The 24,116-nt window shown below is 41.1% G+C and overlaps 1 protein-coding gene across 6 annotated transcripts in view; it reads right to left on the bottom strand.

The window, feature by feature from the left end:
* Positions 1-24,116, bottom strand: part of APBA2 (amyloid beta precursor protein binding family A member 2) — a 252,681-nt gene that overhangs the window by 33,303 nt on the left and 195,262 nt on the right. For all 6 annotated transcript variants that reach the window (XM_047738813.1, XM_047738809.1, XM_047738812.1 and 3 more), the window contains 2 exons: positions 20,854-20,934; positions 19,727-19,763 (listed from right to left, as the gene is read on the bottom strand). In XM_047738813.1, the coding sequence (XP_047594769.1) occupies positions 19,727-19,763; positions 20,854-20,934 (118 nt within the window). The remainder of the gene's footprint in view (positions 1-19,726; positions 19,764-20,853; positions 20,935-24,116) is intronic.

Genomic DNA, 24,116 nt, shown 5'->3' on the forward strand with positions numbered 1-24,116 from the left:
AGTTCCACAGCATGGATCATTAGACCCCCAACAAGCGAGATAAAGTCACCGGCTGTCAGAGGAAGAGAAAGAGTCAAGGAAGGTCAAGGCCAAGCTATTCCGTGGACAGATCTACCCAAGTCAGGTCCTAAACACACACTTGGGCCTGAGAATGACATCCCAGAAAAAGCAGAATGAATACAAAAACTGGCCAAAAACAGGGAAAGGCACAGGCATAAAGCTGCTCACTGTGGCACTATTTCTAAGAACAAAATCCTGGAAACCACCCAAATGTTCCTGCCTAGGGGACATCCATCCACGTAGCAGGCATCCAAACAGCACAGGGCACCTCCATGTACTGCTCTGCAGTGGGTAGAACTCGGCATAATCTCCAGGGCTTGGAGTTAGGTGTAAAAAAGAAGACGGTGGGTGGGCACCTGGGTGGCTCAGTGGGTTAAGCACCTGCCTTCAGCTTGGGTCATGATCCCAGAGTCCTGGGATCGAGCCCCACATAGTATCAGGCTCCCTGCTTGGGGGGAAGCCTGCTTCTCCCTCTGCCTCTGCTACCCGCCCCCACCCACTTACACACTCTCCCTCTGTGTTAAATAAATAAATAAAATCTCTTTTAAAAAAGGGGGGGAAGATGGAGAAAAGGGTGTTAACTCATTACCATTTATCTAAGAAAGGGGAAGATTCACCTAAGATACTAAAAATAGGTGAAATGTTAAAACTGGTGATCCCCAGTGGGAGGAAAGGATTTGGGAGGTGGGGTAATGGGGTAAGAAATTAGACGCCTTCGCAGACATCCTGTTTTCTATACTTGACTTCAGAACCATATAAGTATTTTATATAATTATAAGACAAAATTCAATGAAAAAAACAAATTCCTAAAGAAAAAAAAATGCATCTAAATGTGAATGCAGTCGTGACATGGTAATGAAGAGAACTATTCTGAATGATTTCAAAATGCAGTAATTTAACAGTACATCCCTCCTGGGCTATCCTCTGAAAACCAAAGTCAATGCAAATGAATCCTGAATTGTATCTATAATCACATGTCCTTGGTGATGTTGGTCTTATTACTCTGAGACTATCGTATGATTGATAGAATAAAACAAATGCAGAATTAGGTGGGTGTCCTTGAGGATGGAGAAAAGGTACAAATGTAAAAACCCTACAGTCCTGACAATATGAATCATGGTGCATTCTATCTTAAAATCAGTATGAATCATGACATGCTTATCTTAAAAACATGGGATATTAGTTATCTCTATATATGCATCACAAATTGTCCCAAACTTCGCAGCTGGAAACGATAAGGATTTGTTAGTTTCTGTGGGCAGGGGGACACTGGTGCCCCTGGGCTCCGTGCTTCTGGCTCAGGGGCTCTCCCAAGGCTGCAGCCATTCAGAACAAGGGAGGATCCACTTCCAAGTTCACTTACGAGGCTGTTGGCCAGAGACAGAGAGATCAGAAGGGCCTAGATTTCCCAAATGGGGTTTCAAATGGAGGCTTCTGCCATTTCATATACTAACATAAAGATAAATGTAGTGCATGTCAAATAAAAATGCCAATAGGAATTTTTATTGTGTAACTGATAAGCTAATTCTCAAGTTCTATGGAAAAGAAAATACACAAGAGGATCCAGGGGAGTTCTGAACAGAAATGACAGTGACAGAAGGCAGACATTGGCCTGCCAGGTAATAAAATGCACTCTAAATCCTCAATTAAATAAAGCAGCTTGGTTCTGGACCCTCAATGGAGATCCAGAAACAGACCTAGGTATAAAGGACGATGTATTATATGATAAAGGCAGCATTTCAAATCAGAGAGGGAAAAATTTATGGAATGGTTTTGGCACAAATGACTAGCTGTTTGCAAGAAAATGATTAAAATGTAATTCTTTCTGGATCCATATACCAAAATAAATTCCAGAAATATTAAATATGGAACTCAAGTGAAAAAAATCATAAAAGTTCTAGAAGGAAAAAAAAATAATAGTAAGAGTGTAAAGGTTGGGACACCTGGGTGGCTCAGTTGTTTGAGTGTCCAACTCTTGGATTTCAGCTCAGATTGTGGTCTCAGGGTCATGGGATCGAGCCCTGCGTCTGGCTCCACGCTCAGCATGGAGTCTGCTTGAGGTGCTGTCTCTCCCTCTCCCTCTGCCCCTCCCCCCATTCCTGCATGCTCTCTCCAAATAAATAAATAAAATCTTTTTTTAAAAAGAGTGTTAAGGTCATACTAATCTCAAAAACTTAGTAGCTTCAAAGGAAAAAGACAGATACAATTGATGATAGAAAATGTTCAGCAAAGTAAAAATATGGAGGGGCGCCTGGGTGGCTCAGTTGGTTGAGCGACTGACTCTTGATTTTGGCTCAGGTCCTGATCTCAAGGTCATGAGATTGAGCCCAACATGGGGCTCTGTGCTGAGCATGGAGTCTGCTTAAGATTCTCTCTCTCGTTCTCCTTTTGCCCCTCCCCCAATTCATGCTCACTCTCATGTTCTTCCTCTCTCTAAAATAATAATAATAATAGTAAAATAAAATGCATTTTTTAAAAAGTAAAAGTATGGAGGTTCCTCAATAAGTTAAAAATGGAACTACTGTACAACCCAGCAAGTGCACTACTGGTATTTATGCTAAGAATACAAAATACTAATTCAAAGGGATATATGTACCCCAATGTATATAGCAGCATTATCTACAATAGCCAAACTCTGGGAGAAGCCCAAGTGTTCATCAACTGATAAATGGATAAAGAAGATGTAGTAGACACACACACACACACACACACACACACACACACACACACACACACACAGAGGAATATTATTCAGCCGTAATAAAGAATGAAATCTTGCCATTTACAATGATGTGGATGGAGGTGGAGAATAGTATGCTAAGTGAAGTAAGTCAGAGAAAGATAAATACCATGTGATTTCACTCATATGTGGAATGAGAAAAAAATAAAACAGATGAGCAAAGGGAAAAAAGAGAGTTAGGCAAACCAAGAAACAGACTCTTAAATAGAGAGAACAAACTGATGGTTACTGAAGGGGTGGGGGTGAGGGATGGGGGAAACAGGTGGTGGGGATGAAGAAGGGCACTTGTGATTAGCACTCAGTGATACATGGAAGTATTCAATCACTATACTACATACCTGAAAATACCCGTAACACTGTGTGAGAACGAACTGGGATTTAAATGAAAATTTTAAAAATGCAAAAATATCAAAAGATGACGGTAGTCTCCTGCTCCACCTGGCTGGTGTTGTCCAGAAGGCCTTGGGGCAGGGTCGGCCACTGATTGACCACACACTGGGGCTAGGCCTGGCTGGTGTGTGTTACTAGCTCCCTGAAGGGCAGAGAGGCCTTCCTGACACACGCGGGTGTGCTTGCCAGCAGGGACTTCTGCAAGGCATGGCCTACTTCCTGTTGTGGACTCTGTAGATGTCACCAGCCACTTACTGGGGACACTGGATCTCCATCAGATCTAAGCTGCTGACTCTCCCCTCTCGTTACTGATGGAATTATGTCCTAAAATTAGAAAGAAATGAATGTGTATATATTCCTGGAAGAAGTAGCTGATGGCTTGAGGAGGGGCAAGATGGTAGAGAAGTAGGAGACCCTGTTTCAACCAGTCCGCTAAAGTGATCTAATTATCTACCAGAACGCTCTGAAACACCCATGAAATCAGCCTGAGATGTAAGATTATACACTTCAGGATCTATATGGGGGCAGAAGACATCAGTGGAGAGGGTGCACCTTGCCTAGATTGTGGCATGACTAGGAGGAGGAACACCCAACAGAGGAAAAATCCGGAGACTGTGCCCTCTCCATCAGAACTACTGGACATGGATGTAAACAGTATATTAGAAAGAGAATTCAGACTTACATTTATCCAGGCAATGGCTAGTTGGAGAAAACCATTAGTGACAACATGGAATCTCTAAGGACAGAAGTGAAAGTCTCCTCGGGAAGAAGTTAAAAATGTTATCAATGAGATCCAATCTAATCTAAATACTCTAACAGCTAGGGTAAACCAAGGCAGAAGAAAGAATTAGTGATCTAGAGGACAAACTGATAGAGAAAAAGGATCAGGAGGAAGGATGGAAGAAACACCTTGGAAACCATGAAAACAGAATTAGGGAAATAAATGACGCCATGAAACGTTCCAATGTTCCAACGTCAGAATTACTGGGATCCCTGAGGGGGAGGAGAAAGAAAGAAGACTAGAAGATATAGTTGAACAAATTCTTGATGAAAAATTTCCCATTCTGGGGAATGGATCCAGCATTCATGTCCCTGAGGCAGAAAGGACATCCCCCAAGATCAACGAATCTAGAAAGACCTCAAGACACTTGATTGTGAGACTGATGAATCATAATTTTAGATAAGAGCTCCTGAGGGCAGCTAGGGGGAAGAGAGTCCTTATGTACAGAGGAAGGTCCATCAGAATAACGTCAGACCTGTCAAAACAGCAACCTGGCAAGCCAGAAAGGGCTGGTAAGAAATATTCAGGACACTAAATGAGAAAAACAAGCAGCCAAGAATACTTTATCCAGCAAGGCTGACATTCAGAATGGATGAAGAGATAAAGAGCTTCTAAGACAAGTAAGGTTTAAAAGAGCATGTAGCCACCAAGCAGGCATTACAAGAAATATTAAGAGGGGTTCCATAAAAGAAGAAAGAACCAAGAGTGACATAGAACAGAAATTTTACAGAGACAATCTATAGAAACAAGGACTTCACAGGTAACATGATATCAATAAAAACATATCTTTCAATAATTACTCTCAATGTGAACGACCTAAATGCTCCCATAAAACGACACAGGGTTGTAGATTGGCTAAAATGACAGGACCCATCCAAATGCTGTCTACAAGAGATATATCTGGAACCTAATGATACATCCAGACTGAAAGTGAAGGGATGGAAAAGCATCTTTCATGTCAATGGGCCTCAAAAGAAAGCTGGGGTAGCAATTCTCAGATTGATAAATTAGACTTTAAACTAAAGGCTGTAGTCAGGGATAAAGAAGGACACTATATCATTCTTAAAGAGCCTATCCACCAAGAAGATCTAAAAATTGAAAAATGGTCAATATTTATGCCCCCAATACAGAAGCAGCCAACACATAAGACAACAATTAATCAATAAAGAGTCATATGGATATGAATACATTAATAGTAGGGGATCTTAACATGCCATTCTCAGCATTAGACAAATCATCCAAGCAGACTATCAATAAAGAAACAAGAGCACTGAATGACACATTGGACCAGATGGACCTCATAGATATATCCAGAGCATTCCACCCTGAAACAACAGAATAGTCATTCCTCTCAAGTGCACATGGAATAGACCACATACTGGGTCACAAATCAGGACTCAACCAATACCAAAAGACTGAGATTATTCCCCGCATATTCTCAGACCACAGTGCTTTGAAACTGGAACTCAACAACAAGAAAAAGTATGGAAGGAATTCAAACACTTGGAAGCTAAAGACGACTCTGCTTAAGAATGTTTGGATCAACCAGGAAATCAAAGAAGAACTTAAACAATTCATGGAAACCAATGAGAATGAAGACATATCCATACAAAACCTATGGGATACAACAAAGGCAGTCCTAAGGGGGAAATACACAGCCATCTAAGCCTCCCTCAAAAAAACTGAAAAATGCAGAATACACCAGCTGTCTTTACACCTTAAAGAACTGGAGAATCAACATCAAATTAAGCCAACCCCACACACAAGAAGGGAAATAATCAAGACTAGAGCATAGATCAATGAGATAGAAACTAGAGATACAGTAGAACACATCAATGAAACTAGAATCTGGTTTTTTGAAAGAATCAATAAGACTGATAAACCACTGGCCAAACTAATCCAAAAGAATAGAGAGAGGACCCAAATTAATAAAATTATGAATGAAAAGGGAGAGATCATGACTAACACAAAGGAAATAGAAACAATCATCAGAAAATATTATCAACAGTTATATGTCAATAAGTTAAGCAACCTAGAAGAAATGGATGCATTCCTGGAAACCTATAAACTTCCAAAACTGAATCAGGAAGAAATTGACAACCTGAGTAGACCAATATCTAGTAACGAGATTAAAGCAGTGATTAAAAAAAAAAAAAAACTCTCAAAAAATGAGAACCCAGGACCTGACGGATTCCACAGAGAATTCTACCAAACAGTCAAAGAAGAAATAATACCTATTCTCCTGAAGCTGCTTCAAAAAATAGAAATAGAAGGAAAACTTCCTGACTCTTTTTATGAAGCCAGCGTTACCCTGATCCCCAAATGAGGCAAAGATCCCACCTAAAAGGAGAATTTCAGACCAACATCCCTGATGAATATGGATGCCACGATTCTCAACAAGATCCTAGCTAATAGGATCTAACAATACATTAAAAAGATTATCCACTATGACCAGGTGGGATTATCCCTGACATGCAAGGGTGGTTCAACATTCACAAATCAATCAGTGTGATAGAACAAATCAATAAGAGAAGAGAAAAGAACCACATGGTCCTCTCAATTGATGCAGAAAAAACATTTGACAAAATACAGCATACATTCTTGATTATGCTTGGAACATTCCAAACTTTATAAAATCTATCTATGAAAAAATCACAGCAAATATCATCCTCAATGGGGAAAAGCTGACAGCCTTCCCTTTGAGATCAGGAATATAACAAGGATGTCCACTCTTGCCACTCTTGTTCAACATAGTACTAGAAGTCCTAGCAACAGCAATCAGACAACAAAAAGAAATGAAAGGTATTGAGATTGGCAATGAAGAAGTCAAACTCTCTTCACAGATGATGTGATACTTTATATGGAAAACCCAAAAGACTCCACCCCCAAACTACTAGAACTCACACAGCAGTTTAGTAATGTGGCAGGATACAAAATCAATGTACAGAAATCAGTTGCTTTCTTATACACTAACAATGAAAATACAGAAAGGGTAACTAGAGAATCGATTCCATTCACTATAGCACCAAGAACCATAAGATACCTGGGAATAAACCTAACCAAAGAGGTAAAGGATCTGTACCCGAGGAACTACAGAATACTCGTGAAAGAAATTGAAGAAGACACAAAAAGATGGAAGACGATTCCATGCTCTTGGATCGGAAGAATAAACATTGTTAAAATGTCTATACTGTCTAAAGTAATCTATACTTTTAATGCCATTCCGATCAAAATTCCACCGGTATTCTTCAAAGAGTTGGAGCAAATAATCAAAAAATTTGTATGGAGATGGAGGAGTCAAGATGGCGGACAAGTAGCAGGCTGAGACTACTTCGGGTAGCGGGAGATCAGCTAAATAGCTTATCTAAGGATTGCAAACACCTACAAATCCAACGGGAGATTGAAGAGAAGAAGAGCAGCAACTCTAGAAACAGAAAATCAACCACTTTCTGCAAGGTAGGACTGGCGGAAAAGTGAATCCAAAGCGACGGGAAGATAGACCGCGGGGGGGAGGGGCCGGCTGCCGGCGAGCAGCGGAGCAACGGAGCAAAATCAGGACTTTTAAAAGTCTGTTCCGCTGAGGGACATCGCTCCAGAGGCTTAACTGGGGTGAAGCCCAGGCGGGGTCAGCGCGGCCTCAGGTCCCGCAGGGTCGCAGAAGGATCGGGGGTGTCTGAGTGTCACAGAGCTTACCGGTATTAGAACGGGGAAGCAGGCTGCAGAGACAGAGCCGAGGAGTGACTCTCAGCCCGGGGTTGCCTTGAACCGGTCGCAGGCTCGGTCAGCTCAGAGCGCGGCTGGAGGCCAGGGTGACGGGAGTCATTGGGCGCTGTTCTCTGAGGGTGCACTGAGGAGTGGGGCCCCGGGCTCTCGGCTCCTCCGGGCCAGAGACCGGGAGGCCGCCATCTTCATTCCCGTCCTCCGGAACTCTACGGAAAGCGCTCAGGGAACAAAAGCTCCCGAAAGCAAACCCAAGCGGATTACTCAGCGCGGCCCCGGGTAAGGGCGGTGCAACTCCGCCTGGGGCAAAGACGCTTGAGAATCACTACAACAGGCCCCTCCCCCAGAAGATCAACGGGAAACCCAGCCAGGACCAAGTTCACCTACCAAGGAGTGCAGTTTCAATACCAAGGAGAGCGGCGGAATTCCAGAGGAGAAGAAAGCAAAGCACAGAACTCATGGCTTTCTCCCCATGATTTTTTAGCCTTGCAGGTAATTTAATTTTTTTTCTTTTTCAATTTTTTTTTCTTTTTCTCTTCTTCTGCTAAATTTTTTTAACTTTTACCATTTTCTTTTTTAACGTTTTTAAAATAGTTTATCTAATATAAATATATTTTTTTCCTCTTTTTATATTTTTTCTTTATCGGCTTTCTTTTTTTTAAATAGTTTCTTTTTTTCTTTTTCTTTTTGAACCCCTTTTTATCCCCTTTCTCCCCCCTCACAATGTGGGATCTCTTCTGATTTGGCTAAAGCATATTTTCCTGGGGTTGTTGCCACCCTTTTAGTATTTTACTTGCTCCTTCATAAACTCTTATCTGGACAAAATGACAAGGCGGAAAAATTCACAACAAAAAAAAGAACAAGAGGCGGTACCAAAGGCTAGGGACCTAATCAATCCAGACATTGGTAATATGTCAGATATAGAGTTCAGAATGACGATTCTCAAGGTTCTAGCCGGGCTTGAAAAAGGCATGGAAGATATTAAAGCAACCCTCTCGGGAGATATAAAAGCCCTTTCTGGAGAAATAAAAGAACTAAAATCTAACCAAGTTGAAATCAAAAAAGCTATTAATGAGGTGCAATCAAAAATGGAGGCTCTCCCTGCTGGGATAAATGAGGCAGAAGAAAGAATTAGCGATATAGAAGACCAAATGACAGAGAATAAAGAAGCTGAGCAAAAGAGGGACAAACATCTACTGGACCACGAGGGGAGAATTCGAGAGATAAGTGACACCATAAGACGAAACAACATTAGAATAATTGGGATTCCAGAAGAAGAGGAAACAGAGAGGGGAGCAGAAGGTATATTGGAGAGAATTATTGGAGAGAATTTCCCCAATATGGCAAAGGGAACAAGCATCAAAATCCAGGAGGTTCAGAGAACCCCCCTCAAAATCAATAAGAATAGGTCTACACCCCGTCACCTAATAGTAAAATTGACAAGTCTTAGTGACAAAGAAAAGATCCTGAAAGCAGCCCGGGAAAAGAAGTCTGTAACGTACAATGGTAAAAATATTAGATTGGCAGCAGACTTATCCACAGAGACCTGGCAGGCCAGAAAGAGCTGGCATGATATATTCAGAGTACTAAATGAGAAAAACATGCAGCCAAGAATACTATATCCAGCTAGGCTATCATTGAAAATCGAAGGAGAGATTAAAAGCTTCCAGGACAAACAAAAACTGAAAGAATTTGCAAACACCAAACCAGCTCTACAGGAAATATTGAAAGGGGTCCTCTAAGCAAAGAGAGACGCTAAAAGTAGTAGATCAGAAAGAAACAGAGACAATATATAATAACAGTCACCTTACAGGCAATACAATGGCACTAAATTCATATCTCTCAATACTTACCCTGAATGTTAATGGGCTAAATGCCCCAATCAAAAGACACAGGGTATCAGAATGGATAAAAAAAACAAAACCCATCTATATGTTGCCTACAAGAAACTCATCTTAAACCCGAAGACAACTTCAGGTTTAAAGTGAGGGGGTGAAAAAGAATTTACCATGCTAATGGACATCAGAAGAAAGCAAGAGTGGCAATCCTTATATCAGATCAATTAGATTTTAAGCCAAAGACTATAATAAGAGATGAGGAAGGACACTATATCATACTCAAAGGAACTGTCCAACAAGAAGATCTAACAATTATAAATATCTATGCCCCTAACGTGGGAGCAGCCAACTATATAAACCAATTAATAACAAAATCAAAGAAACACATCGACAAGAATACAATAATAGTAGGGGATTTTAACACTCCCCTCACCGAAATGGACAGATCATCCAAGCAAAAGATCAACAAGGAAATAAAGGCCTTAAATGACACACTGGACCAGATGGACATCACAGATATATTCAGAACATTTCATCCCAAAGCAACAGAATACACATTCTTCTCTAGTGCACATGGAACATTCTCCAGAATAGATCACATTCTTGGTTGTAAATCAAGTCTCAACCAGTATCAAAAGATTGGGATCATTCCCTGCATATTTTCAGACCACAATGCTCTGAAGCTAGAACTCAATAACAAGAGGAAATTTGGAAAGAACCCAAATACATGGAGACTAAACAGCATCCTTCTAAAGAATGAATGGGTCAACCAGGAAATTAAAGAAGAATTGAAAAAATTTATGGAAACAAATGATAATGAAAACACAACGGTTCAGAATCTGTGGGACACAACAAAGGCAGTCCTGAGAGGAAAATATATAGCGGTACAAGCCTTCCTCAAGAAACAAGAAAGGTCTCAGGTACACAACCTAACCGTACACCTAAAGGAGCTGGAGAAAGAACAAGAAAGAAACCCTAAACCCAGCAGGAGAAGAGAAATCATAAAGATTAGAGCAGAAATCAATGAAATAGAAACCAAAAAAACAATAGAACAAATCAACGAAACTAGGAGCTGGTTCTTTGAAAGAATTAATAAGATTGATAAACCCCTGGCCAGACTTATCAAAAAGAAAAGAGAGAGGACCCAAATAAATAAAATCATGAATGAAAGAGGAGAGATCACAACGAACACCAAAGAAATACAGACAATTATAAGAACATACTATGAGCAACTCTACGCCAACAAACTTGACAATCTGGAAGAAATGGATGCATTCCTAGAGACATATAAACTACCACAACTGAACCAGGAAGAAATAGAAAGCCTGAACAGACCCATAACCAGTAAGGAGATTGAAACAGTCATCAAAAATCTCCAAACAAACAAAAGCCCAGGGCCAGACGGCTTCCCGGGGGGAATTCTACCAAACATTTAAAGAAGAACTAATTCCTATTCTCCTGAAACTGTTCCAAAAAATAGCAATAGAAGGAAAACTTCCAAACTCATTTTATGAGGCCAGCATCACCTTGATCCCAAAACCAGACAAGGATCCCAACAAAAAAGAGAACTACAGACCAATATCCTTGATGAACACAGATGCAAAAATTCTCACCAAAATACTAGCCAATAGGATTCAACAGTACATTAAAAGGATTATTCACCACGACCAAGTGGGATTTATTCCAGGGCTGCAAGGTTGGTTCAACATCCGCAAATCAATCAATGTGATACAACACATTAATAAAAGAAAGAACAAGAACCATATGATACTCTCCATAGATGCTGAAAAAGCATTTGACAAAGTACAGCATCCCTTCCTGATCAAAACTCTTCAAAGTGTAGGGATAGATGGCACATACCTCAATATGATCAAAGCCATCTATGAAAAACCCACCTCAAATAGCATTCTCAATGGAGAAAAACTGAAAGCTTTTCCGCTAAGGTCAGGAACACGGCAGGGATGTCCATTATCACCACTGCTATTCAACATAGTACTAGAAGTCCTAGCCTCAGCAATCACACAACAAAAGGAAATGAAAGGCATCCAAATCAGCAAAGAAGAAGTCAAACTATCACTCTTCGCAGATGATATGATACTCTATGTGGAAAACCCAAAAGACTCCACTCCAAAACTGCTAGAACTTGTACAGGAATTCAGTAAAGTGTCAGGATATAAAATCAATGCACAGAAATCAGTTGCATTTCTCTACACCAACAACAAGACAGAAGAAAGAGAAATTAAGGAGTCCATCCCATTTACAATTGCACCCAAAACTATAAGATACCTAGGAATAAACCTAACCAAAGAGACTAAGAATCTATACTCAGAAAACTATAAAGTACTCATGAAAGAAATTGAGGAAGACACAAAGAAATGGAAAAATGTTCCATGCTCCTGGATTGGAAGAATAAATATTGTGAAAATGTCTATGCTACCTAAAGCAATATACACATTTAATGCAATTCCTATCAAAGTACCATCCATTTTTTTCAAAGAAATGGAACAAATAATCCTAAAATTTATATGGAACCAGAAAAGACCTCGAATAGCCAAAGGAATATTGAAAAAGAAAGCCAAAGTTGGTGGCATCACAATTCCGGACTTCAAGCTCTATTACAAAGCTGTCATCATCAAGACAGCATGGTACTGGCACAAAAACAGACACATAGATCAATGGAACAGAATAGAGAGCCCAGAAATGGACCCTCAACTCTATGGTCAACTCATCTTCGACAAAGCAGGAAAGAATGTCCAATGGAAAAAAGACAGCCTCTTCAATAAATGGTGTTGGGAAAATTGGACAGCCACATGCAGAAAAATGAAATTGGATCATTTCCTTACACCACACACGAAAATAGACTCAAAATGGATGAAGGATCTCAATGTGAGAAAGGAATCCATCAAAATCCTCGAGGAGAACACAGGCAGCAACCTCTTCGACCTCAGCCGCAGCAACATCTTCCTAGGAACATCACCAAAGGCAAGGGAAGCAAGGGCAAAAATGAACTTTTGGGATTTTATCAAGATCAAAAGCTTTTGCACAGCAAAGGAAACAGTTAACAAAACCAAAAGACAACTGACAGAATGGGAGAAGATATTTGCAAATGACATATCAGATAAAGGGCTAGTGTCCAAAATCTATAAAGAACTTAGCAAACTCAACACCCAAAGAACAAATAATCCAATCAAGAAATGGGCAGAGGACATGAACAGACATTTCTGCAAAGAAGACATCCAGATGGCCAACAGACACATGAAAAAGTGCTCCATATCCCTCGGCATCAGGGAAATACAAATCAAAACCACAATGAGATATCACCTCACACCAGTCAGAATGGCTAAAATTAACAAGTCAGGAAATGACAGATGCTGGCGAGGATGCGGAGAAAGGGGAACCCTCCTACACTGTTGGTGGGAATGCAAGCTGGTGCAACCACTCTGGAAAACAGCATGGAGGTTCCTCAAAATGTTGAAAATAGAACTACCCTATGACCCTGCAATTGCACTGCTGGGTATTTACCCTAAAGATACAAACGTAGTGATCTGAAGGGGCACGTGCACCCAAATGTTTATAGCAGCAATGTCTACAATAGCCAAACTATGGAAAGAACCTAGATGTCCATCTATAGACGAATGGATAAAGAAGATGTGGTATATATACACAATGGAATACTATGCAGCCATCAAAAGAAATGAAATCTTGCCATTTGCGACAACGTGGATGGAACTAGAGGGTATAAGTCAATCGGAGAAAGACAACTATCATATGATATCCCTGATATGAGGGAGTGGAGATGCAACATGGGGGGTTGAGGGGGTAGGAGAAGAGTAAATGAAACAAGATGGGATTGGGAGGGAGACAAACCATAAGTGACTCTTAATCTCACAAAACAAACTGAGGGTTGATGGGGGGAGGGGATTGGGAGAGGGGGGTGGGGTTATGGATATTAGGGAGGGTATGTGCTATGGTGAGTGCTGTGAAGTGTGTAAACCTGGCGATTCGCAGACCTGTACCCCTGGGGATAAAAATATATGTTTATAAAGCTGTAAAAAAAAAAAAAAGAAAAAGAAAAAAGAAAGGATGAATACCCAAGTTTTGTAGCAACATGGATGGGACTGGAAGAGATTATGCTGAGTGAAATAAGTCAAACAGAGAGAGTCAATTATCATATGGTTTCACTTATTTGTGGAGCATAACAAATAGCATGGAGGACAAGGGGAGATGGAGAGGAGAAGGGAGTTGAGGCAAATTGGAAGGGGAGGTGAACCACGAGAGACTATGGACTCTGAAAAATGATCTGAGAATTTTGAAGGGGTGGGGGGTGGGAGGTTGGGGACACCAGGTGGTGGGTATTGTAGAGGGCACGGATTGCATGGACACTGGGTGTGGTGCAAAAATAATGAATACTGTTATGCTGAAAAAATAAAAAAAAATTAAAAAAAAAATTTGTATGGAACCAGAAGAGACCCCGAATCGCTAAGGAAATGTTGAAAAACAAAAATAAAACTGGGGGCATCATGTTACCTGATTTCAAGCTTTACTACAAAGCTGTGTTCACCAAGACAGCATGGTACTGGCACAAAAACAGACACACAGACCAGCTGAGCAGAGCAGAGAGCCCAGACATGGACCCTCAACTCTATGGTCAAATAATCTTCAACAATCAGGAAAAAATATCCAGTGGAATAAAGACAGTCTCTTCAAGAAATGGTGCTGGGAAACTTGGACAGATATGTATAGAAGAATGAAACTCGACCATTCTCTTACACCGTACACAAAGATAAACTTGAAATGGATAAAAGACCTCAATGTGAGGCAGGAATCCATCAGAATCCTAGAGGAGAACATAGGCAGTAACCTGTTCGACATTGGCCACAGCAACTTCTTTCAAGACATATCCCCAAAGGCAAAGGAAACAAAAGCAAAAATGAACTTTTGGGACTTCATCAAAATCAAAAGCTTCTGCACAGCAGAGGAAAAGTCAACAAACAAGGAGGCAACCCATGGAATGCGAGAAGATATTCACAAATGACAATATAGACAAAGGACTGATATTCAAGATCTATAAAGAATCCTCAAACTCAACACACACAAAACAGATAATCCAAAAAGGCTTGAAACAGCATTTGGCTTCACTTCTTCTTCTTCTTCTTTTTTAAAGGATTTTATTTATTCATTTATTTGTCAGAGAGATAGAGAAAGCACGAGCGTGCGCACAAGCCAGCAGAGTTGCAGGCAGAAGCGGAGAGAGAAGCAGGCTCCCTGCCGAAAAGGAGCCTGATGTGGGACTGGATCCCAGGACCCTGGGATCATGACCTGAGCCAAAGGCAGTCACCTAACCAACTGAGCCACTCAGACATCCCAGCTTCACTTCCAATGGAGGATGTTGAGTGTAAAACCAACAATATGCCACTTTCCATCCACTGGCCTGGCTACGGTCAAACAGCCAGACGGCTGACAGTGCTGGTGACACCGTCTCCCTCTTGGGCCATTTCTACCCAAGTTGCTTCTGGCTGGCCTGCAACCTTGCTCTATCTAGGAACAGCTTCTGTGAAGGACCACAGCACATGATCATGGAGACACATCCATGAGGCTGCTCACTGCTGCACTGACCAGAACCAAACAAGTGGTCCACTGGGGACTGATTAGTACACATCATATGTCCATGAACCTGAATCCCGGGCAGCCACTTAATAATTAGGAGGTTCTATAGTAGCTTATCTCCAAGGGGAAGTGAGAAATTAAAAAGCAGGAGTGCCTGGCTCAGTCATTAAGCGTCTGCCTTTGGCTCAGGTCATGATTCCAGGGTCCTGGGATCAAGTCCCACATCAGTCTCCCTGTTCAGCAGGGAAACTGCTTCTCCCTCTCCTGTTAACCTGTATTCTCCTTGCTTGTGTACAAGCTCTCTCTGTGTCAAATAAATAAATAAATCTCAAAAAGGGGGGAAAAAAAAGTAAGGACTCATGTGTCCAAGTGTAATCTCTATTTGAAGAAAAAGATCTATGGTTTTGTATATGTCCAAGAAATTTCTGGGATGAGTCACCAGAGACTCAACAGTAGCTTCTATTGCAGAGAGGGATTAGGGGTCTGGGATGTGCAGGCAGAAAAGGGAGAAGTACAGGGATATGAAGACAGAGAAGGGAAATAAGGATTTCCAGGGTAGAATGCATTTTTAATTCTTATGGCTTCTGACTTGTTCTAAGAAGTACTCAGAAATAACAAACCTCTAGTGAATAAAAATTCCTATTTTAAAATCTGTCTAATCCCTATTCACGACTCCATTTGGACAAGATCAAACACTATTTGTAAAAAAGGAAAGTCATTTTGGTTTTCACAAACTCCCTTTGGAACGCTCTGGGCCCCACTGGTGCTGGGGATTTACCTTACTCCGGTCCTCCTGCCAATAGCACCCCAGACCCATGCCGACCGATCCCCTCAGGCCTGCTCTGTGGCTCAGGAGCCTGGCCCCTCTGATGGGCTGAAGAGGAAGAGATGGGAGCAGCCTTCAGTTCAGCAGTCTCATCTGAACAGGTTCATCCCAACTGCCCATTTTCAAGAGGTCCAATCATAGGTGTTCACTGCGTGATAATAAACAAGTGGCTTTATCACTAAGAGGACCCCCAAGAGAAGGAAGGTGTGAGGGGCAAGGTCGGCAGTGATGGGGGTCCCCACGTTCTCAAAGTGGGAAGTTACAAAGTAGAGATAGGTTGTAAGGGATCCCAGGGCCCTGATACCTGAGGACAAACCACATTCTAGCACAGGGCAAGAGATGTTGGTGGGGTGGGCAGTGTTTCAGGACATCTCACATAAGCTTTGGCTGTTGGATTAGAACAGTATGAGGAGCAGAATTCTAACTATCAGCCCTTGTGGTTTTGTCCCAAAGCTGCCACTGTTAGGCTTCATTGCTTGGGACCAGCACCAAACTTCTGGTTTTAATGAACCCATTTCTGGTTTTATGGAAAAGCTAGACTTTTACAAAGACCCATTCAGAGGTAGACAACCATCTGGCCCACCTGGACTCATGCCACTGCCAGCTTCCATGTCCTGCAGTAGAGGACTGCAGGTCCTACAGGTCCCGCTGTTCCTCACCACTCCAGGACACAGCCCCCGGCCCCCAGCCATCAGACCTTAGATGAGTTACTTGAACCCCACTTTTCCTAACCTCTCTAATGGGGAGAAGCATCAGCCCTCCTATGATGGCTGACATGAAGTAGGGGCACAGCACATATCCCTGGGGCTTGCACACTAAATGCCCAATAAAGGTTAGGATGGTGTCCTTATGTCCCTATGACTGTTACTGTTATCTTTCGTTATTATTAAGAGTTACAAGGTATGAAATAAGGCATGTGCTGGGACTGAAGGCCATCCCTTCTTAAAACTCCAAGGAGGTTTTCTTCCAGTGTGATTTCTCACCCAGAGGAGGAGGAAAGCCTGCTTTCCTGTCAGTTATACGAAGTCTTCTCAACTCTTCAGACTTTCAGCTGGAGGACTGAACAAGTCCTAGGGGCTCCCTCATCCTTGAAATACTTGCCGGATGGGTGGGGTATGGCAGACATTGGGGAACTGCACCCTCATCTTCAGACTTTCTCCCCTGCCTTCCCAGAAAGCCAAATATCTGATTCTCCAGTCAACCCTGAAGTCCAGGGCACTGGTCATGTGGCACAGGTCTGGCCGATGAGGGACAAAGAGAAGACTGTTGAGTTGGTCTTCAAGGTGTTTTAAGGTTCAACTAAACATTCAGATTCATAAGGCCTCCTAAGTTCAAGTAGACATGAGTCTGCTTCCTCAGAAAGAATAAGGCAGGAAATACAGCCTTCCAGCTGGACTCTTCTGGGAGTGTCCACACAGTTGTCTAGGAGCTAGAGGGAGCCTGAGGGTAGGAAACATCCCTGAAGAAGGATGTGTGGAGCCATCCCATTTTAAGACCCTCATGTTCTCAGGGGCCAATATCTCTGACAACCACTCCATGGGCATGCCTAACAGAGATTTTTTCTTTTTTTAAAGATTTATCCACCGATTTTAGAAAGAGAAACAGCAACCAGGGGGAGGGGCAGAGGGGGAGAGAGAGCATCTCAAGAAGACTCCCCATTGGGCGTGAAGCCAGACGTGGGGCTCAATCCAAGGCCCCTGAAACCATGATCGGAGTCAAAACCAAGAGTTGGGGGCGCCCGAGTGGCTCAGTGGATTAAGCCTCTGCCTTCAGCCCAGGTCATGATCTCAGGGTCCTGAGATCGAGCCCCACATTGGGCTCTCTGCTCAGCAGGGAGCCTGCTTCCCCCTCTCTCTCTCTGCCTGCCTCTCTGCCTACTTGTGATTTCTGTCTGTCAAATAAAAAAAAAAAAAAAAAAAAGAGTTGGATACTCAACCAACTGAGCCACTGAGGTGCCCCAGGAAATTCTAAATTAAGGCTATCCACATTGGTTTGAGCTGGTGACAGGCAGTTTCAGCCCATCATAACTGATTTGAGGCATCCCACATTGTTTTGATTTTGGTTTATAACATTTCTAAGCTGGTTTAGGGAAGTGAGACTTCTGGAATGCTGCAAGTGAGTGGTACTTCTCAGAGCACCTAGGCATTGATAGTGCTTCCTGATCCTTCTCCACTACCTTCCCCTCTAGTTAGGGGGCAGACTCAAGAGACAGGGGAGTCTAATGCCCAAACCATTCCCCTAGGCAGTCTGAGAGAGTCCTGCCCAAATGACACCATGATACTTTGAAAAGTGAGCTTCTTGGATCCACAAGAGCCTACCTCACTGGAACAGTGTGACTGGTACAAGCCATCCTGGCATTCCCACCACCCAGGAAAGTGGTGTGTCTTCCCTATTTAGGAGATGTCCAGTCCTCTGAATCAGAAACCTAATCAACCCTACGATGCGGGCATGGAGTAGGTGTTGTCTCTTTCTGCCAATAATTAGTTCCTGAAAAATACTACAACTAGCCATTTAGATCGCAATCTACTGTGACCTGATGAAAACCAATTTGATCCAGTTTTAACCATAAGCACCACATGTAAATACCTGGGCAAAACCCACTTGAGCCTACTTGAGTTGGTCAAAATGGAATCAAGTTTATTTGAACAATATAACATGGATTCCAACAGTCTGAAACTGTTTTTAATCTAGTTTGCGCAACACTGAGCCAATACAATGTTGAACCCGCTGAAACTGGGTTGAGCAAATCAATTCACTTTCAACCAGTTTGAATTGGGTTAGCCTGGTTCAAACTAGTCCCTTGAAAGGGGATTTGGGGGTCTCAGTTTCCCAGATGTCAGCTCTTTACTAAAAAAGAAAACCAGGGTAGGAGAGGTTTTTTTTTTGTTTTGTTTTGTTTTGTTTTTTTTAAAGATTTTTATTTATTTGACAGACAGATCACAAGTAGGCAGAAAGGCAGGCAGAGAGAGAGAGGAGGAGGCAGGCTCCCTGCTGAGCAGAGAGCCCCATGTGAGGCTAGATCCCAGGACCCTGGGATCATGACCTGAGCCGAAGGCAGAGGCTTTAACCACTGAGCCATCCAGGCGCCCCGGGTAGGAGAGGTTTTAAAGTTACTTATCTCCGGTGAGTGATTTACCTTACTCCCATAAATATTCATAAAAATTAATTACCAGCTTACTGAAAGAATTCATAAAATCCACACTTTTTATTGTAACATTAGCAACAGCAGGAAACAGCCTCCTGGCTAAAGAAACATCTATTTAAGAGGCTCTTTATGGTGTTGTTGGAGGACCTTGGAAAGGAGCAGCCCAAGTTTCCCTGAGGCCATTCAGACAGTGCAAAGTTGGCTCAACACCGAATGCTGAAATTCAATATTAACCCCCTCAAAAAAGGAGAATAAAGAAGTAATAGCCTGAATATGGATGCAAGTATATCCACCCTAATCAAAAGTGTTAGATCATAATGAGCTGCTTATACAGACACATTTCAGTCTATTAACCTGATCAGTAGTGTCAAGGGATGTAATTCAATGGGATGGCTGACTGTTCCCTAATCAGCTGAACCACCCCCTTCCACAACAATACGGGCTTACAAAGTACTCCGCCAACCAAATGCCTGAGCACCTTTGCTTATTATGACGCTGTTTTTACCTTGAAGGTGTGCTTTCTGCACAAGCTTTGCAGGAGAAAACCAAAGGTAAAAATACCATTTGCTTTGAGATAAAAATCCAACTGTTCTTTAAGAGTAAATTCAAAGTCACTTACCAGCCACAAAACTTGGAAATGATGCCACCTTCTTTGTCTATTGAGAAATAGAAAAAAAGAAAGAAAAGAAAAGAAAACACACACATTACAGTGTAAGTAGATGGCCTGAAAAATCTAGACTAAGAAGAGTACTGTATGTGAAAAGCTAAACCCCACTGAGTGTCTGATGTTCCTAAGAAGTCAGCTCCAGAAAGCAAACCAATGGCATTCAGGCACCATGGTGTTTAGGCAGGACACATGGAAACATTCCCATGGGAAAACTTGGGGTACAAAGGGCCATCATTTAAAGTTAGGGACTCCAGATTAGTATGTCACTGCTAGAAGGGAGGCTAGAGACCATACAACCAATAGTTCTCCAATTGGTGAGCATGAGAATTACCAGGGCCCATCTTTAAAAGCAAGATAAAGGATACTGGACACCACTCTATGGGTGGCCAGACTTATTTCATCAAAGCTAGAAAATTCTATCCAAACTATGTCATCCAGAAAAGGGAAATAACTGGTTTAAGGCTTCATTTTAACAACCTCCATCAAGGCAGTGTTAATCTACATAAGATTGTTTTTCAAAACCATGCTGTGGGTTTAAAACAGTGGTTCTCAATCAGGATGATTTTTTTGTCCCCAAGGGGACATTGGGTAATGTCTGTAGACACTTTTGGCTGTTACAGCTTGGCAAAGAGGTTGTGTGCTACTGGCATCTAGTGGATAGAGGCCAGAGATGCTTCTAAATATCCTTTAGTGGAAAAGACAGCTCTTCACAACAAAGAACGTTCTGGCCCAAATGTCAACGGTGCCATTATTGAGTAACCCTAACTTAGAACATAACTGTAAGATAATGGAGTAGAACAAGTTTCTGTCAAACCAGGGAGCAGAAATGAACTTCCCTATCCCCAACCCCACGCGCCACTGAAAACGTTATGAACCCACAGTGGTATGAGCCTGAATCAGCAGGAAAGAAACTTTACTTCCTTTTCCTACAGGGACACCCAACTTTGCTTGACTGAATCCCCACTTCCAAGACACTGGCTGGGATAAGAACATGGTGGAGAGGGTGAGCAGACCATGGGGGTGTGGTAACTTCAATATTAGGAACTTAAGCCACAACTCTTATCCTTGGAAAAAATTACCTCTGGGATGTTGTTATTATCCACAGGTCCATTGAGATCAGAGCGCTGCTGCTTCCTCGGCTGCTCCAAGCCATTGCAAACCTGGAAACCGGGAAGTGAAAGATGAAGATGGTGCTTCTGTATGTTAGAGAAATAAACCAAGATATGATATGACACAACTTTATGAAATGCCCGTGTATGTATGTGCATGTATATGTGTATATGTGTAATTTGTACTCTTCTGCAATTAACATGTATTCTTTTATATTTATAAAATGTTTTTGAATCATTTTTTTACCATCTGTCACCACACAACATGATTATAATATTATGTTTTACTTCTCTTATGCTTTACTTCTACTATGCTTTACTTCTCAACTCCATGACTTATTTTATAACTTGATATTTGTACCTCTCAATCCCCTTACCCTATTTTGCCCATCACCACCCCCTTACTCTTTACCCTTTGGAAACCACCAGTTTGTTCTCTGTATTTATGAGTCTGTTTTTGTTTGTTTGTTCATCTGTTCTGTCTTTTAGAGTCTACATATAAGTGAAACTACATGGTACTTGTCTTTCTCTCTCTGGCTTATTTCACTTAGCATAATACCCTCCAGGTCCATCCATGTTGTAAATGGCAAGATATCATATTTTTTTATGGCTGAGCTATGTTCCATTGTGTGTATGTAGGCAACATCGTCTTTCTCCATTTTTCTACTACTGGATACTTGGACTGCTTCTATATCTTGGCTATCACAAATAATGCTACAATAAACGTGAGGTGCATATATCTTTTCAAATTAGTGTTTTCATTTTCTTTGGGTAAACACCTAGCTGTGGAATTACTGAATTATATGGTAGTTCTATTTTTTAATTTTTTGAGGAACCCCCATACTCTTTTCCACAGTGGTTGCATCAATTTATCAATTTTGCACCAGCAGTGAAAAAGAATTCCCTTTCTCCCAATGCTTGCTATTGCTTATCTTTTTTGACTTTAGCCATTCTGACACATGTAGGGTGATATCTCACTGTAGTTTTCATTTGTATTTCCCTGATGCTGAGAGATGGTGGACATTTGTTCATGTGCCCGTTCACCATCTGTCTGCCTTCTTTGGAGAAGTGTCTATTCATGTCTCTGCTCATTATTTAATTTTTTTTTTTTTTTGGTGTTGAGTTGCATAACTTTATATATATTTTAGGGATTAACTCCTTACTGGATATATCATTTGTCAATATCTTCTGCTATTCAGTAGGTTGTCTCTTTGTTTTGTGGATGGCTTCCTTTGCTGTGCAAAAGCTTTTTATTTTGATGAAGCCCTAACTGTTTATTTTTGCTTCTGTTTCCCTTATCTCAGAAGATGTATCTAGAAAAACGGTGCTATGACCAATGCCAAAGAAATTACTGCCTGTGTTTTCTTCTAGGATTTTTTTGGTTTCAGGTCTCAAATTTAGATCTTTAATTCATTTTGAGTTTATTTTTGTGTGTGGCGTAAGAAAGTGACCCAGTTTCCCTTTCTTTGCATATAGCCAGCTGTCCAGTTTTCTCAGCACCATTACTGAAGAGACTATCTTTCTCCCGTTGTGTATTCTTGTCTCCTATATTGTAGAATATTTGACCATATAAGGAGGGGCTTCTTTCTTTTTTTTTTTAAAGATTTTATTTATTTATTTGACAGAGAGACACAGAACACAAGCAGTGGGAACAGGGGCGGGGAGAATCAGACTTCCCGCTGAGCGGGGCTCGATCCCAGGACCCTGGGATCATGACCCAAGCTGAAGGCAGACACTTAACCCACTGAGCCACCCAGGCACCCTGAGGAGCTTATTTCTTGACTTTCTATTCTCTTTCATTGATCTGTGTGTCTCTTTTTGTGCCAGTACCCTACTGTTTGATGACTACTGCCCTGTAGTCTATCTTGAAACCTGGGATTGTGATACCTCAAGTTTTGCTCTTATTTCTCAAGATTGCTTTGACTATTTGGGGTCTTTTGTGTTTATGTAAAAAAATTTAGAATTATTTGTTCTAGTTTTATGAAAAATATTTTGGTATTTTGATAGGGATTGCACTGAATCTGTAGATTGCTTTGTGTAGGGTGGACACTTAAACAACACCAATTTCCATTCTTTGAGTATGATATGTCTTCCATTTGTTTGTGTCATCTTCATATTCTGAATCAGATTTTCTAATTTTATTATTTATTATTTGTTAATTGTGGTAAAACACACATAACATTAAATTTACCATTTTATCCACTCTAAGTGGATGGTTTGGAGGCATTAAGTACATTAACATTCTGCAATTATCACCACCATCCCTCTCCAGAATTCTTTCCATCTTGCTCATCTCAAATTATGTATGCATTAACCATTAATTCCCCATTACCCTCTCCCCCCAGACACTGGTTGTCTCTGTCAATTTAATATCTTCAGGAACCTCACATAAGTAGAATCTTATCTTTTTGTGACTGGCTGTTTCACTTAGCATGATGTCCTCAAGGTTCATCCATATTGTAACATGTATCATAATTTCCTGCCTTTTCAAGACTGAATAATACTCTTCTATTTGCATATACCCCATTTTATTTATCCATCCATCTATTGACAGACAATTGGGTTGCTTCTTCCTTTTGGCTATTGTGAATAATGCTCTGAACATGAGTACAAATATCTCTTAGAGTTCCTCTTTCAATTTTCTGGATATACACCCTTAAGAGGAATTGAATTGCAAGATTATATTGTGATTTTATTTGTAATATTTGAGGAACCCCCATATTGTTTTCCAGCAACTGTACCATTTTATATCCCCAGCAATATCCAAGAGTTTAAAATCATATTTCTAAAAAACCTCAATTCTTAGTTTAATGCAAATTCTAAACTCTAGAATCTAAATTCTTTGGTTAATGCAAGTTAGTCTATCTACTACTAAGGAAAACAAAATGTTCCAAGGACATGTCATAAGTCTTCTCTTAAAAGAGGACATCAAACCAAAATCTCAAGTGACAAAATTTAAAGTTTGAGTATCTGTATGTGGTGCTTTGCACCATCCAGAATGTAAAGGCCAGATCCATAGCACCAAAATCACTCTACAAACCCCAAGGGAGGTTTTAGTAAGCCATCATGCGAAGTTTCAGAACATTCTGGAAATAAATTATCAAGCAGTAACTATATAATGATGATGATGATGGTATTAATGATAAGTTATACTTACAAATAAATAAATTTATATTATAAATATATACTACACTCATGTTTACATAGAAATAATTAATTTACACTATTTCCAC

This window comes from Lutra lutra, chromosome 7 (assembly GCF_902655055.1).
Source record: "Lutra lutra chromosome 7, mLutLut1.2, whole genome shotgun sequence".
Lineage (NCBI taxonomy): Eukaryota > Metazoa > Chordata > Mammalia > Carnivora > Mustelidae > Lutra > Lutra lutra.